The sequence below is a fragment of the Vombatus ursinus genome, unplaced genomic scaffold, assembly GCF_900497805.2.
Source record: "Vombatus ursinus unplaced genomic scaffold, bare-nosed wombat genome assembly UNPS02000577.1, whole genome shotgun sequence".
NCBI lineage: Eukaryota > Metazoa > Chordata > Mammalia > Diprotodontia > Vombatidae > Vombatus > Vombatus ursinus.
In genome coordinates, this window is record NW_020940355.1 from 10,041,623 (window position 1) to 10,058,184 (window position 16,562).

At 41.0% G+C, this 16,562-nt stretch overlaps 1 protein-coding gene across 1 annotated transcript in view; it reads right to left on the reverse strand.

Annotated features, from left to right (window-relative positions):
- JARID2 (jumonji and AT-rich interaction domain containing 2) overlaps positions 1-16,562 on the reverse strand; it is a 308,221-nt gene that overhangs the window by 65,835 nt on the left and 225,824 nt on the right. Inside the window, 1 exon segment of the mRNA XM_027876570.1 lies at positions 11,776-11,952. Within this exon segment, the coding sequence (XP_027732371.1) occupies positions 11,776-11,952 (177 nt within the window).

The following is a 16,562-nucleotide window of genomic DNA, read 5'->3' on the forward strand; positions in this document are numbered from 1 at the left end:
AAGGAAGGGATAATGGATCTGGAGTGAGATGTCTTGGGGTCCGATCTCAATTCCCAGATTATTACCTACATGACAAAGAATATGCCTCCCCCTCAGTACAACGAGGCAGATGGACTAGGGGCCTGGGGTCCCTTCCCCCACTAGATGTTGAGTGAGAAGGCTTAGGTTGGAGTCTATTCCTCACGATCGGTTACTAGAGGGAAGGAGGAAGTAATGGTGTGACACATGTTTTATTTGGGGTCTAATTATTAGTGTAAAGCACATTTCATCAAGAGCCCCTACCATGGAAGAAGCTATAAAACTTCCTGAGGTCCAGGGTAGGTGGGGTGGAATAGGAGAAAAAGGGCGGGATGTGGGAGTCAGAGCATTTAGGATCAAAGCCCAAGTTTGCCACTTGCTACCATTTAACATCTCTGGGCATCAATTTCTTCATCTACAAAAGGAAAATAATGGGGTCAGTCCCTAAAGTATCTTCCAGCTATATCTATAAGCCTAAAAATATATTTGGAAACTTAGTTCCACATTTAAATTTGCTCACAAAGGACTAGCACGCCTCCCACTTAAAAAACTTCTGGGAAATTCACTTGTCTTAATAGAACATCATAGATATAAGAAGATAGGTAAAGGGGCACACTGGGGAAAGCTGCTAATTTTTAAAATGTAGAAAGCTAGAGATCTCTTCATTCTGTCACTAAAGGCTGACGAAACATCCCCCAGGAGGCAGCAGGCTGCTCCACCCAGGCAAATGCCAAGCAGAAATTTGGTACAGTAATTCAAATGATTGCTTTCTGGCCTTTAAACACCATGCCCCCAGTGTGAATCCAAAAGCAATTAAATCATTGCAGCTGGGAGTCCAATGACATGCTCAGTTTAAAAAGTCTACGTGGAAATGCCCTCTTGCCAGCAAACCCCCTGCTAGTTCTTCCCACTGTTGGTTAAGGTGACACACATTTAAAAGCACAGGCAGTGTGTGATGAATTTACCCTGAACAATTTCACAAAATTAAAGCTAGGCCATATTCTAGATACTAAGCAAACTTAAATCCATTCCTAACTTATGGATTTCTTTGGTCTATTTCACTTTCCTTGTGACAGAAACAGGCAATTTAAGTGACTTCAGAAAAGTTTGCTATTGAAAGATTATGCTTTATGCTAAATCCTGGTAAAAAACAGAATGCACAATTAAATTTCATTCTGTACTGGTATGGAGCATGGAGTTTGAAGTTTCAGGGGACTGAGCCGAGTGTCTTTATGCACTAATTGCAAATAGGAACTAGAAAGCTATATATTTATCATAAGAGTTAGTCATGCAAACCTCAGGAACTTTCATTCCTTACAACAACCCATTTATCCTATTCCAGAGGTCTCTAGGAAACTAAATTTAACATTTGTCAGTGACTGGTCAATCCACTGAAATGGAGAAATGATATGAAAGCAGATTGTCCATATGGCCCTGTCGTTTTCCCTTTTGGAAGAAAAAAAAATGCCAGCATCTCTGAGAACTTGTTTAACCCCAGAGGAGTTACATAATCCTTTCAGGTCCTTTCTGACTACAAAAAGTTACCTTACATTCTATACATGCTATATACATTTACCACCCTCAAATGCACTGCTAACTCAGGTCAAGGAGCAGAGGCAGATATCAAAAGACATGGGGATAACGAGTTTCTGCAATTACCTTCTCCACACAGGAGAAGAGGAGTAAAGCAAGACAGAAAGGCCTTAATCTAAACATTCCCCATCACCTTACAGTGATGGAAGGCTGCATAGGTTTAAATATCCAAAAGTCTCTTTTCTTCAGTTGATTTTTGAAAACACACTAGAGTAACTCAACAAAAATAAGGAAAAATTGTCTATCAAGTCACATTCTATCTATGGATTTTTCTTCTCCATTTTGCAGGTGTAACACCTGGGGGCACTCTTAATTATAAAGCATTTCTGGGACAGTGGTGAGTGGTAATGCTGCCCTCTGTGCCCCTTGTACCTTCTCAATCTCTTCAACTGTTCATTAGGAGGTAATTAGGTGGCAATGACTAGGTGAGGCTAATCAAGTTAAGAGCCTTGGCTACACTCCCTCACAAGGGTACTTAGCCTATCCTGAACCTGAAGCAGTCTCCTCCTCTGTCCAGGGTATAGAGAAACAAAGAGGATAGTTAATCCATTAAAAGATACAGAGACTCTCACTACATTAAGCTCATTGGAACCACCATCCTTTGGAGCCTGCATGTGTGGGCACGTGTGCAAGGAAGCACACATACAAGGTTGGAGCTTGCTGATACTTAATAAAAACATATGACCTCCCCCCTTCACACATCCCCCACAGAGTCAAAACCTACTTTCTTCAGAGAAAAAAAAAAATATGTACTACCCCTAGTCAAGGAAATGGGACAAAAACTATGGCGGTATGTAGATAGGTTTACGGACAGACAAAAAACAAAACCTAGATGCCTTTCATTTTAAGTTCTTTGAAAGCAGGGACCATCTTTTGTCTTTTTTTGTATCCCCAGTACTTAAGATAATGCGTGGCACATAGTAGGTGCTTAATAAATGTTTACTGATTATGAGGAAAAGGGGAAATAAACAAGTACCTGCTAAGTGTCAGGCACCGCTAGATGGCACAGTGGATAGAGTGCCAGCCCTGGAGTCAGGAAGACTCCTCTTCCTGAGTTCTAATGTGGCCTCAGACACTAGCCGTGAGACCCTGGGCAAGTCACTTCACCCTATTTGCCTGAGTTTCCTCATCTGTAAAATGAACTGGAAAAAGAAATGGCAAACCACTCCACTATCTTGGCCACGAAAACTCCAAACAGAGTCACAAAGATTCAGAAACTACTGAATAACAAGTGTCAGGTGTTGTGCTTAAATGCTTTACAGACAGTATTTTAGAAAACCTCACAACAACTGAGTTAGGTGCTAGTATGATCCCCATTTTTCAGCTGAAGAAACTGAGGGAGACAGAGATTAAGTGACTTTTCTAAGATCCTGTAGCTCTAAGTATCTGAGACCAAATCTGAAATCAGATCTTTTCCTGACTCCAGGCCCAGCTGCACTATCCACCTGCCTTCAACAAAATGTCTAATTCACTATTCTCAATGTATTTCCTGGGGCATATGGGCTGTATTCACTGCCATCGCCCCCTTTTGACATAGAGTAGTATCCAGGATTTAGAGTTGGGAAGATCCTAGGATCAAGGCCTGGACTTCAAATATTATCTAGTTTACACTCACACAAGCCATTTTACAGATTTGGAAACGAGGCAATGAAAAGAGTAAATGACTCATTTATTCAAGATAGCAACTAGCAGAATGACTAGATTCTCTGCCTCCAGACCCATAGAGGGGAGGGAGGGAAAGCTGGAGAAAAGTAGAGGGGAAGGGAGAGGGGAAGGGGTGAGCAGGGGAGAGAGTGGTAGAAGGAAGAGAGGGAGAGGGAGGGAGAGGGAGAAGGGAAAGGAGAGCGGGGAGGAGAGGAGAAAAACTCAAACTTTCTTATGGTTGGTATCATGAAGCCAAACAGGACATCATAGGAGAGGGCAGTCTCTGCAGACACACAGGGCTTGAATCCCATCTCTGCCACTTATTAACAGGGTGACCTCGGGCAAGTCAGTCATTTTACTTCCCCCAGTACCTTTCCAACCCCAGCTCCCCCAAACACCAAGTATCTCACTCTGAAACAACCTTGTGTTTATTCCGTACAGATTTATGAACTTAGCTGCGAGACCTTGGGCAAGTCACTTCGCCTGTGTACTTCAACTTCCACATCTGTACAATGGGGATAATAATAGCACCTACCTCCCAGGGTTGTTGGGAGGCTCAAATCAGATAACATTTGTGAAGTACTTAACATAGCACTTAGCACATAAAAAGTGTTAAATAAATGTTAGCAGTCATCACTATTTATGTACACACTACATTTCCCCAACAGAACTGAGCTTCTTGAGAACAGGGATCATTTTATTCCAATTCATTTGTTTGTTTGTTTTTGTACCCTAGCATGGAGCAGTGTGTGGGCACTTCCTAAGCATGTAAAAATAGATGGAGATCGAATGTTTGGTTCTCACAATTTCTTCATCTGTAAAATGAGAAGGCTAGGCTAGACAATCTCTCAGGTACCATACTGCTCTAAATACAGAATTCCCTGGAAGCAGACATAAGCACAAAAATAAGGACTTTGTCAAAGTAGGGACTAATGACTAGAGGGAGTCAATCTATTTACCAAGGAGTTAGTACAATCTAATGGAAAGGTCAATGATCTTTGAGTCAAGTTATACAAACGCAGGCAACAGAAAAGCATCAAATAAACAGGTAACCTGGGCAGGTCATCTACACAACAGCAGGTACCAAAGGGGTATCCTTCATGACTGCTGAATGTGGAGGAAGAGGGCTGGAGATGGAATACCAGCAGTTCTTGCTATTTACCAGCCACATGAGCTTGAGTATATCATTCACCCACTCTCAAAGTCTGTTTTCTCACTCAAAAAATGAGGGGGCTGGAATGGATGGGTTCTGAGGATGCTGGCAAGTTCTAAGAGCTATGAGCCCTTGGGAAAAGGAGCTATTTTTGTCATAGCAGGAAATTAAAGTATAGGGTACCCCCCAAAGTCTAAGTGAACTTTGAAGATCTGGTAGCTTAAAATTGCACTCCAGACTTTTGGAGCACCCTGTGTAATCTATTAATGACAATAACAGTCAGAAGGTTTGAGAGCCACAAATGATCTTCAAGCTCATTTAGACTAACTCCCTCATTTCACAGACGAAGAAAATGAGGTCGAGAGAGTTCATGAAGCAAATGGATCAATGTCAAACACCTAGTTACGGTGGCAGGGCAAGAGGCATCTAAAAATTATTTCAGGTTTTCTGATAGCAAGAAGTACCTTGCTATCTATCTATCTTTCAGAGTAATTGAGCAAATGGGGGAAAAAATGAGTGTAACTATGCTTTGAGGGTCTTACAGCTACATACCTCAGCTGTCAGGCAGAGCTGAAGAAGAGGGTACTGTAAAGACAGTCATTCTTGCTATAAGTGAAAGTTAAATCTTTAAGTTACAGGCATTGTTTGGAAGAGTTTTGAGGTTTTGACAGAAATCTTCCTAACATATCATATTTCCCTATATTGGTAAACAAGGTACACTGAACCCAGTCTTTTCATAATGACTTGGGGCCTTCATCACAATCAAGAAAGCTGAGCACGGCACAAAGGCTATGGGTCTCTCCCAAGGCCTCTGCAAGTTGCCATCCCTGAAGCAATATTTGAGATGCCCAGAGAAGGCCAAACACCTTATCTTGGAAATCTGAGGACCTCCTCAACAGCATAAAATCAATCAACCAATATTTATAAAGAACCTATTATATACCGGGCATTACATTCTAGGAGCTGGGGAAACAGAATCAAAAACAGAAAAGTTCCTACTATCAAGGAACTTATATTCTACCGCAGGAGACAACATACACAAAATAAATACAAAAACAAGATTGGGGGGGGGGGGGGGGGAGGAAGCCAGGTACACTGAATACAAGCTATGGCAAAGAAGGAAAAGCTTCATGTGGAAAGAGACATGAGCCGAGCACTGAAGCAAACAAAGAATTCTCAGAGGCTGAGGTGAGGAGCGCCTTCACAGCTGCCTGTGCATGAAGTCCCCAAGACAGGATTATTGACAGCGCTCCACCACAGCAGTGGACAACATAGACTCCAAACAAGGTGGCTGATTCACATGCCTCTGTAGTGGAAGTCACTTAAATGGAACCAACCTCAGCATCCTTATACATAAAATGACAAAATCTTAAACCAAAGAATAGTATTGCCCATGCTGTTTCTGGCTGGGGAAAAAAAAAACCCTGAATGCACCAATCCATTCTTATTCATCTGGAAACACATGCTGGTCTACACAATCAGTTGCCTGATAACTGGGAAATGTGGTCTTTGTGTACTGCAAGGAAAAGCTGACTGAGATCAGAGGACATGCTGCTGCTCTCTGGGCAGGTACCTCATGCTGTATGCCAGCCCCAAATGCTGGTCTTGTTCCCAAGGAGACTGCCTTCTTTCCCCCACTTTGGGCACCCCAGCCGGTTCTCCAGAAGCACTCCTGGAATTCTGAGTGATGTGCAACTGATAAAGACAACAGACAAGCAGGTACCAGTGCACTTTTATTTGATCCCCGCTCTACTACGTCCAGTATGGTTCCTGGCACATAGTAGGCACTTATTAAATATCTGTTAATTGACTGACCATTTAACAAGTGTCTGACAATGGCAGTAGATAAAATCTTCTAAGTACAAAACATTTCAGGGAGACCGTATGGTCTTTTCTTGGTGGATGACTATAATTTATCTGGTTATTCGATTAGGGCATCACCGACCTAACTCAATCATTAGCGAGTACCACCAAATCCTGGCTGTGTCTATGGAGGTTGATTATTAATCCTAATCACTTGTCAACAAGATCAAAGATTTCTTTACTGATCTTGGGGCAGTGGCCACGACACCTGCTCCTGCCACCACCATAGCCTCGGCCAACAGAGAAATAAAGGAAGTGTCAAGAGAAGCTTGTTCAGGGGCAGCTAGGTAGCGCAGCAGATAGAACACCAGCCCTGAAGTCAGAGAACCTCAGTTCAAATCCAACCTCAGACCAAACGCTTGGCACTTACTAGCTGTGTGACCCTGGGCAAGTCACTTAAACCCAAATGCCTAAAAAGTTTGGGAAAAAAAAAAAAGAGATAAAAGCTTGTTCGACCAGCTCACAAATAAAGAACAATTCAGCTGGTGAGATTGGTAAAACCAGGAAAATAAAAATGTTCATGACAGAATGAGAGCAGGTAGGCAGAAGAGGCTGCACTAACCTCCTAATTCTCCTACCACTTAACTATAGGACGTCAGGTAAATCACTTCACCTTTCTTGGCCTCAATGTGCACATTTGTGAGATGGACATGTTGCTCCTTGCTCCCAAAACTGTCTCAATGGATTCTACTCTAAGAATCGAGTAGGACATTGACCTAAAAATCACTGATGACAGAAAAGCAATAAAATAAGCAAGCTTATTTTAAAAACAAACATGAGCTTTTTAGTTGCCAAATTTTCCAAAAAGTGAAATAGAATCAACAACCTCTAAATCATCAGTTTAGGAGACCAAATTTATCTAATTTACGTTATTTTCATGGGAAAATGTTGTCACCCCATGTAATTTTAGGGCTTTGCTCTTTAAGATTTAAGTCAAGTGGCACGGCTGAAACTCATGGCATAAACAGGACATGCCAACTCTGGCTATCCTTTGTGGCCCCAGGTACTTGTGAGAAACAAGCTGCTGTGTGACAGAAAACTGAGGTATTACTGTATTCATTAACATAATGGCGCAATATCACTTACGAATGGCTTTTGTTCATGCCATATGGACCTCAGAAGCCTGTCTTTACACAAAAGAGCAGAAATCTCGGAGACAAGCAGACAATTAAACTTGTTGGCCTGGCTTAGCATAACAACTTGGCACCTACTTCACAAGATTATCAAAGATGATCATGAGATAGCTCCCCTCATGATCAAGATATTTGTACTAGTTTATTCAAGTTTCTCATCAATCCCTAACATCACGGTTAAGTGTAATCACTGATTTACTGACTTCTTTAGCTGACAATAAAAAGGGGACTCATCAGAGTCCCTTTATAGACATGCATTCAATGATTCTGAGCTCATTTTTTCTGACACTTGAGAACAAACCATTACACCACAGTTAACCATTTTTCCTACATCCAACAAAATCTCTGTATTGTGAAAGCTGCTATGCATTTAAAAGGTCCTTCAGAGACTTTTCTCTGACCATGTATGAGTAATTTCCACTACTGCTAATTACTTTTCATGGAGGTAGAGTGGAACAGGTCTGTATGCTCTGTTTACTTAGGGAAATTTGACATCTATTTTATGAACTGAAGGCTACAAAACTCTAAAAACAAAAACAAAAAAACTCACTGAATTTAGTGTGTTTTTTTTTTCTTATGAGCAAGAAACATAAAATGATTCATCCACTTAAAATAAGGAAATATAAAATGCCATTTAAAAATATAACTATTTTGGGTCATTGAGGGGAAACTGTCTCTCCCTAAAGTGACCAAAACAGAGAACAGAAAAGAAGAGTAGGAAACAGAACTACAGGAAAAATTTTAAAAAGGGAAGAACAAGGAAGACAATGAGTGAGGCACACAGAAACATAGTAAGACATCCCAAAGAAAGAGGTAAAAAAGAGGACAGAGAGACACAGAATTGAGAGAAACGAAATTTCCTGGACCAGTATTTTCACCTCGTGGTATTCTGGGATATTTCCCCCCTAAAGATGTCAAAGGTATGCTTCATTTATATAATCAAGGCATCTATGGGGATATTACCTAATGGAATTTATTTAACAGACCACAGAAAATCAGCCCAGTGATCCAAATTACAGGCTACATATTCCCTACCTCAAACTAAAAAGCTATATGGATGTCAACAGTCCTGGACCAGGTTCAATCAAATTAAGGAAAAGGTATATCCAGTTCTAGGATTCTGTGAACCTAAGTATTTATACACCTGCTACTAATTGTCCAGATAGAATATAATTGAAACTGAATGCCCCCTCCTCTGGGGGCAGTATTAAGAACCTTGAAGAAACACAGGGGAACTTTAAAGCCCTCCAGCTAAGGCAGATAAACTTTGCCACTATAGAAACCTAAAGTTGCCATTTTTAACATCCCATATTAAAAATGGGTTCTTGATTGAAGCTTTGTAAGAGACTAGCAAATGAATAGTTTTAGGTATAGTTAAAGTAGAAATGTTAAACAGAGATTCATTTCAGAAAGCCACTATTTTCAGTTGGTCTTTGCAAAGAAGAGATCACAGGGATCCATAGGCCAACACAGACAAACATCTATCCCCAAAAATCAACAAAAATTGTCTCATGCACAAATCAACCCCTCAAAAAAAAACCAAAAACAACAACAAAAACAACAACAAAAAAACTGTTTCCAAGTAGTTTGGACTTTCCAAGCTGAACCCACGGGCTTACAACAGAACTCAAGTCTACACACATCCTCTGCCCCTGCCCCCCAAAGTGGCAGATGACCTAAAGGCAGAGGCACTTGGGGCAGGCCATGCATGTATACATGTGTGAGTGACTCCACCGGGCCAGAGGCAAAGAGCCCAGCATTCAGCTGGGGAGTTTTCTCCTCCACCCAGAAGTCACTTGGCTCAGAGAGAGAGAGGCCTGTGGAACACGACCCAGCATGGGAGGAGGCTAACATAGGTTCTGAGGTTCAGCACCGAAGTACAGTGTGAACTAAAGCACTAGAGATGGACATAAGATTGCTCTGTATGCTACGCCATAATAGGTTTTGCTTTTAAATATAACTCCAATTTTTAAAAGCATTTCCAAAGTTCCATCTAAGAACTAGAAATAGCTACCACCGTTAATCCCACCACATACCATGTCCCAACCGCACACACCCCAAGATAAGTCTCTATAAAATGATGCCAAGTGATTCACCTTCACTCTTCCCACAATAACACTTAGGCTCAAGATATCAAAAGAAAATGAAGCTAGTGAGATCCATGCACATGTAGCATGATATCTGGCATTAGAAGTAGAATCTTGTCTTCAAAAACACATATAGGAAACTCCAAAGTCTTTTCACTAGGCTAAAGCAAGCAGGGAGAAGAGAGCGGGTTCGTTTTTTTTGTTTGGTTGTCCGCGCCCCCCTCCCACAAAAGAAACCAAATTTCAACAAGGACCTAGGGTATGGATCAACATGACAGATTCGTTCACCTGACTACCCACACTGAAAAAACAACATGATTAAAATATATTATGACTAAGGTTGCCTTTGGGGAAGTAATCAGTGTGACCTATACTGATGACTATTACTAAGACAGCAAAACTTATCAAACAGGTCTAGTCCCTATTTTCGTACTTCTATACTTTGTGCTCACATTTTCTCTTCTGTTTATCATCCTTTCAGCTACAATGGAACAAGAAAATTAATTCTTCCTCAGGGTAAAAAGAAAACATTCTAAGTGCCCATCTCTCTCTCTCTGCAGTCTGTTAAGAGAGTTCACCCATCTTCATGGCTTTACCTATCAACTCTGATGACTAACGTCTTTATTTCCAGTATTAACATCTCACTCCTGCTCCAAGTCAATATCCCCAAATGTCTTGTCTACTGGGTATCTCAAAGTGAACCAATCTTCTCCAAAAACCAAAAAAAAAAAAAAAACCCAAAACAAAAAAACAAACAAACAAACAAAAAAAAAACCAAACAACTAGATCCCTATTTCTCTCCATTGTAACTTCCTGATTCCAGACAACCAATCTTGGAAAAGGTGCAAAAATCTATGATTTTTCCCTCCCCTCCCATGGCCCACACCTGGAACTTTTTGTAAGTCCAATGTGTCTTCAAAAGGTACGTCAATCACCCTTCAGTTCCACTTTTAGTACACACATTACCAGTTCAGGATTTCAATGAGCAAAAGCTTCCAAGAGAGTGGCTGGGATACTTGATAACTTCCTCTATGCCAGGGGTTCTTAACCTTCTTTATGTCATGTAGCCCTTTGGCAGTCTGGTGAAGCCTATGGACTCCCATCTCAGAAAAATGTTTGGTTAGACTTTTTCTTGGACTCCAAAGAGAATTACTGTCAGCGCCACAAAGATGAATGTTTAATTACACAGATCTTGAACAAATGGCTACAGTTTTCCTGTGCGGATCTTGTTTCCACAACAAACTATATATAAGAAGGGATAATGACATATTTTTTCAGTATCTTCCACAGTCATAAGCAACCAATCAAATCAATCAGGAAAGACTTTATTAGGAATCTTTTACACGACAACTTTGTGTTAAATGTCGAGACGCAAAAAGACAAAAATTAAGCAGTCCCCCCACCAGGGGTGGGGAACCTTCGGCCTCGAGGCCACACATGGCTCTCTATGTCCTCAAATTCGGCTCTTTGACTGAATCCAAACTTCACAGAACCAAACCCTAATGTTAAGTAAAGGGGATTCGATCAATAAATTCTTGTTGACTAATCAATTAACATCCCCAACTATAATCAAAGCTACAAAAAGTCAGTGTGTACCTTTAGCTTTATCCCACCATATAACAAAAGATACTTTGTGGTAAATATTTCAGAGTAAAATAAAGATATGATATTAAAGCCTCTCTAATCACCATTGTAAATAACCCTATTTTCTGGCAGATATGAACGCAAGAAGTCTTATGAAATTCATCCAATTCGTCCTATCTTGCACATAGATCATCATATCCATTTCCTTCTACATGGAGGTCAGGCTTAGTAAAGGTAGGTGTCAACAGGCAGGTGAATGAGCATTGGATTAGGCAGAAGAAAAACTGGTTTTCTTCCCCCACTCCACCATGTACATGTGAGACCTCAGGCAGTCATTATCTCCCTCGGTTTCACTTTCCTTATCTATGAAATGAGGTTTCTCAGGTTCCTTCAACAAATAAATGCTGTCTTTCTCAAACTACTCTGAACACGCCTGAGCTCACTGGATCTCAGAAGCCAAGCAGGGCGAGGCTGGTTAGCACTTGGTCATGGAGCTGTCTGACAACATCACGCCAAGTAGGCTTGGGGAGATACTGGGACAGCAGAATGAACAATGGCGGTGGAGTCAATGGGGCTGAGATGGCTTGTGTGACCTTGGACAAGTCACTACTGAATCTCTTCTGGAAGATGAGAGGGGCTCATGGGAATGACCTGTGAGGGCCCTTTAAGTTCTCCATCTAGGCTTCCTCAGAGTACTCACCGTGTCCATTGTGAACGTGTTTGTGTGTTTTTCCTTTCCTGGGGGTTGACTGGCATGAAGATGAAGCATTGTTTGTGGCTGCTTTAGTATCTTCTGTCTCTTCATCCTCTTCTTCTACATCCTCCTCATCCTGAGAGCTTCCAAAATACACCATGTTGTTGGGTAGCGCTGGGGAACCTAGACGGGATAAGGAAATGGTCTTGTTAACAGAAAGCCCTTCTTCAGAGCTCGGAACAGATAGAAACAAGGAAGATTCCTCGGCTGTTCGGACAGGTACCAGGTAGGTGTACTGATAGGTAACTACATTAATACTTCCAACAATGAACATTTAACTAATAAAAAGCCTGTCTTCCAAGGAATTTAGCTTTACTTCCTGGCATTTCAGACAAAGCAAAATGTGACCAGGCTAATATAATGCTATTTAACCTTCATAGCACATGCCTCAATTTCTTTAGTAATTCTTACAATAACATAAAATAAAGGCATATGAAAGAAGAGTGGTATGTTCACTTAATTTTTTTTTCTTCGAAAATAGGCCATTCTGGATTTCAACTTTTAACAAGTTTTATACTTCAGAACACACACACCCACAAAAAATATAATACTGTCAATTCTAGTACAGGCCCTAAGCGTGGGTGGGGGTGGAGGGAGACATTATAGAAAAGAATTTTGATTTGGGGGAAGAAAAAGGTCACTCAGCTATCCCATTTACACTTGCCATCTCAGTTCCCAGCACGTATCCTAAGGGGTTTCACTGACAGAGGTGCTTGATCAAAAAGTCTGGATACCTCTCACATATAGCACCTTTGAGTCAGTGAAAAATTTTCAAGCATCTATGTTCAATGTGGATATTTATTGACTTACAAATTAAATACATGTTACTGTACTAATAATGATGTACATTATAAAATTTACATGAAAACTGAAAGTTTAAAACAAAAACAAAAAAGATCAGAGGTCAAATAATATCTGCTCCTTCATAAAGTAATTCCAGCAGTTGTATGGTTATCCAAGATACACAGGCAACTAGTAGCTCAAAACACCAAAAGCCATTTCCTAACAAACAAGTAACCAAAAGATATGAACAAAAAACAGTTCTCTAAAGAAAAAAATTACAAACTATTAAGAATATGAAAGAATCTAAATCACTAAAAATAAAATAAATTCCAAACAAAACAACTCTGAGGTTTCAGTTCACACTCAGCAAATTGGCAAAGATGACACAAGACTGAAACACTCCATGTTGGACGGAATGAATGTTGCAAAATTACAAAAAACAAGCTCGGCCCCAAAGAGGGGGCAGGAGAAGGCACTTCCACCTACTCCCTTGCAGACATGAAGGTAGAGGGGACGAGTGCACAGCTCAGGGGTACCCATGGGAGTGGAACACATACAAGGTGTTCCCTGTGACAGATTTAATAGATTTTTAGGGGGGTACTGGTTTGGTGGATTTTTTCCCCTCTTTTCCCTCTTCTAAGTTGCTGTTAAGGCAGCCAGGCAGGGCAGTGTATAGAGTCAGGAAGACTTAAGCTCCAATCAGCCATTTCCTAGCTGTATGACCCTGTGTCTACCTCAGCTTCCTCATCTGTAAAATGTTGATAATAATAGCACCTACCTCCCAGGGTTGGTGCAAGGATCAAATTAGATAATGTCTGCATAAAGTGCTTAGCACAGTGCCTGGCACATAGTAGGTGCTTTAAAAAGCGTTTGTTCCCTTATAAGGGATGGCTCTCTAGAAGGTGTTAGGATGAAGAATGCATGGAGAAATTAGATGATACAAAAAACAAAAGGTAAAAAAGTTTGGGTTTTTTTTTTTTTTAAAGCTTTTCTGATAGTCCATGCAAGAAGTGATCAGTGGACACTTATTAGCTATGTGACCCTGGGAAAGTCACTTAACTACATTTGCCCCCCCCCCCCCCCCAAAAAAGTGATCAGTGCCTGAAATAGGGTGGTGACTGGACTGCCTGAGTTGGGGAAGGGAATTATTTCTAGGTAGAATAAAAAAGTTTTGGCAACTAATTGGCTATGTGGTATGAGGGAAACAGAGGAGACAGATGATACTGAGCTACTGAGAACCTGGCTAACCTAGAATGGAGGTTCTTGCCAGGGACAGGGAAGTATAGAAGTGGAGTGGGTTTGGGGAGGAGGTGAAAATACTCTTTATGAGACAAATATGCCTGCTCTTCCTGTGTGGCTTTTTGTATCCCAACCCAAATGGGCATAGGAAGCCCTCAACTCACCAGTCGCTGCCCCTAACATAAAGTCAAGCCAAAACGGCATGTCAGAGAGCCAAGAGACGATGGTGGGGTCAGGGCAGGGGGAACTCCCAAAGGGAATGATGCAGCTGTTTCTGTGGATGCCAAGAGGCCCCAGTCTGTCCCATAAAGGGAGGATGGGAAGAGAGGAGGGTGGGAGTGGCAAAGGGAGGGAGTGCTGGAGGACAGGGATAGGTGTGATTGTGCCAAAGACAAATGCCCCTGGCTATCACAGCAAGGGTGGAGCACATCCCAGCCTTCCACCCTCCAAATGGGGATATCATAGAACATTGGGGAGCAAATCCCCTGGACCCTATTTGGGAGACCACTGCTATATACAATAAATCATTCACAGCAGCAGCCTTTGTGGGGGCAAGAAATTGGGGGGGACGGAAGAGGAAGATGGTGGACATCAATTATAGAATGGCTGAACAAACTGGCAAGGGGAATATAAAGAGATACCATGAGGGGCCACTATGTGGTGAAGTAGATAGAGTACTGGCCCTTGAGTCAGGAGGACCTGAGTTCAAATCCAGCCTCAGACACTTTCTTGCTGTATGGCCCTAAACAAGTCCCTTGGTTTGCCCCCAAAAAAGGGAGGGAGCGGGGAAGATACTACAGCCACAGGAGAAAGAGAAAGAATTATATGAGGTGATGCAGAATGAAGAGAGCAGAACTAAATATATATAATGACTATAATAATGCAAAATTTAACCAAAAAATGACAATAACGCAAACAAAAAATAACAAATATACAATGACTACAATAATGCAACAAATAACAGCATGAAACCAGTAAAAAAACTGTAATAAAAATTTTGATTGTGGTAAACTGATTGGGAAACACACCTTTCTCCCCTCAGCAGACAGATGGGGAGACACAGATGTGGAACATGGTATACACCCTGCTAGTGTGTGTGTACTGGTCTTTCTGGGGCTGGCTCAACTAAAATGTTTTTCTTCGTTAAAAGGAAGGGTTCAGTGATTGGGAGGGGGTAAGTGGACAAGTCAAGAGAAGCTAGGCATAGCATAAAAATTAAAGTTAAACAAACTCTTCTAAAAAAAAAAATACAGAAAAACAACCACGTTGTGCAATGACTAGCATTGATAGACTTAGCCCTTCTCAGCAATGCAAGGATCTAAGACATCTCCAAAAGTCTCATGATGGAAAATGCTATCCACATCCAGAAAAAGAACCATGGAGTCTGAATGCAGTTCGGAGCATACTATTTGCTACTTTTTCTTCTGTTTTGTTTTGTTTTCTCTTTCTTAAGGTTCCTCCTATTGGTTCTAATTCTTCCTTATAACATCATTAATGTAAAAATAGGTTTAATAGAAATGTATACGTATAGCCTATATCAGATGTCGAGCTGTCTTGGAAAGAGAGGTGAGGAGGGAGCTTATGGAAGTGACTGTTGATAAATTAAAATAAATTAATAAAAAATATACAGAAAAACCCTTAGTTCTTGCCTGCAGAAACCGACAGTTGCAGGGTACATTGAAAAATGACATGACTGGTCCCTGGGAACATTCTTTGCAGCTGCTCACCAAATCATCTGCCTGCAGACAGAGTCATTGCCCAGCCTTCCACTCTCCTCTCTTTTCTCCACCAAGACGAGAGATTATTATCATCGTCAACAGACTTTCTAATAGGTTTTAAATATTTGTGACAGACATGAGCAAATATAGAAAAGGAAGAGAATGACTTCTTTTAATAGGAAAAAAAATTTAGCTAAGGCACTCAATTTTGAGGGAGAGCTTTTTATTTTAGGAATCAGAGGCAGAGATTTCATTTAGAAGGTCCCATGGTTGACACAGACTGCTGGATTTGTTGGTCAATTGACGAAATTATTAAGGAAAGGGTTAGAGTGGGGAAAAGGAGGAAAAGATAAGGGTAAGGAAGAAATTCCTGGAAGGTTTTCTATGGATCAGCTTAACTTACTCTATTTTTTAAAGTATATATCCTAAACAATTTATTGTAAACTGAACATTACACAGTAACAAGTTTAACTTGATTTATAAATATTTCCATTTATAAATGAATTTTCCTAGATTTTTGCAAATAAATCTAATCCAAAGGACTTGAAACAACAACAAAGGAATGGGGAGAAAAACTACCAATTGATAACCAGTGGAGATACCATGGATACCATGGAGAGCAACCACAATGTAGTAAGAAGAATGACAGTTACCAATGCCAGGAATTTACAGGAGACAAATCCAAGCAAGGAGCCAGAAATAACACCCTTGGTCTCAGAGTCCAAACACAAATGCAAAAGCTCTGAGTCACAAGGAAAGGGAACCAGAGATCCCAATGCAAAGAGGTGAAATCAGACCTCAGAGGCACAACTAACCGGGGCTTGGTAGGATAGGAATCACAGCTGAACATGGCTCTGGATGAGACTGCCTAATTTAAAAGGGAAAGGATCCTCTACTAAAAAGATGTACTACCTAAGGAAATGAAGAAACCAAAAGATGAGACCACCACACACACACACACACACACACACACACACACACACACACACACAC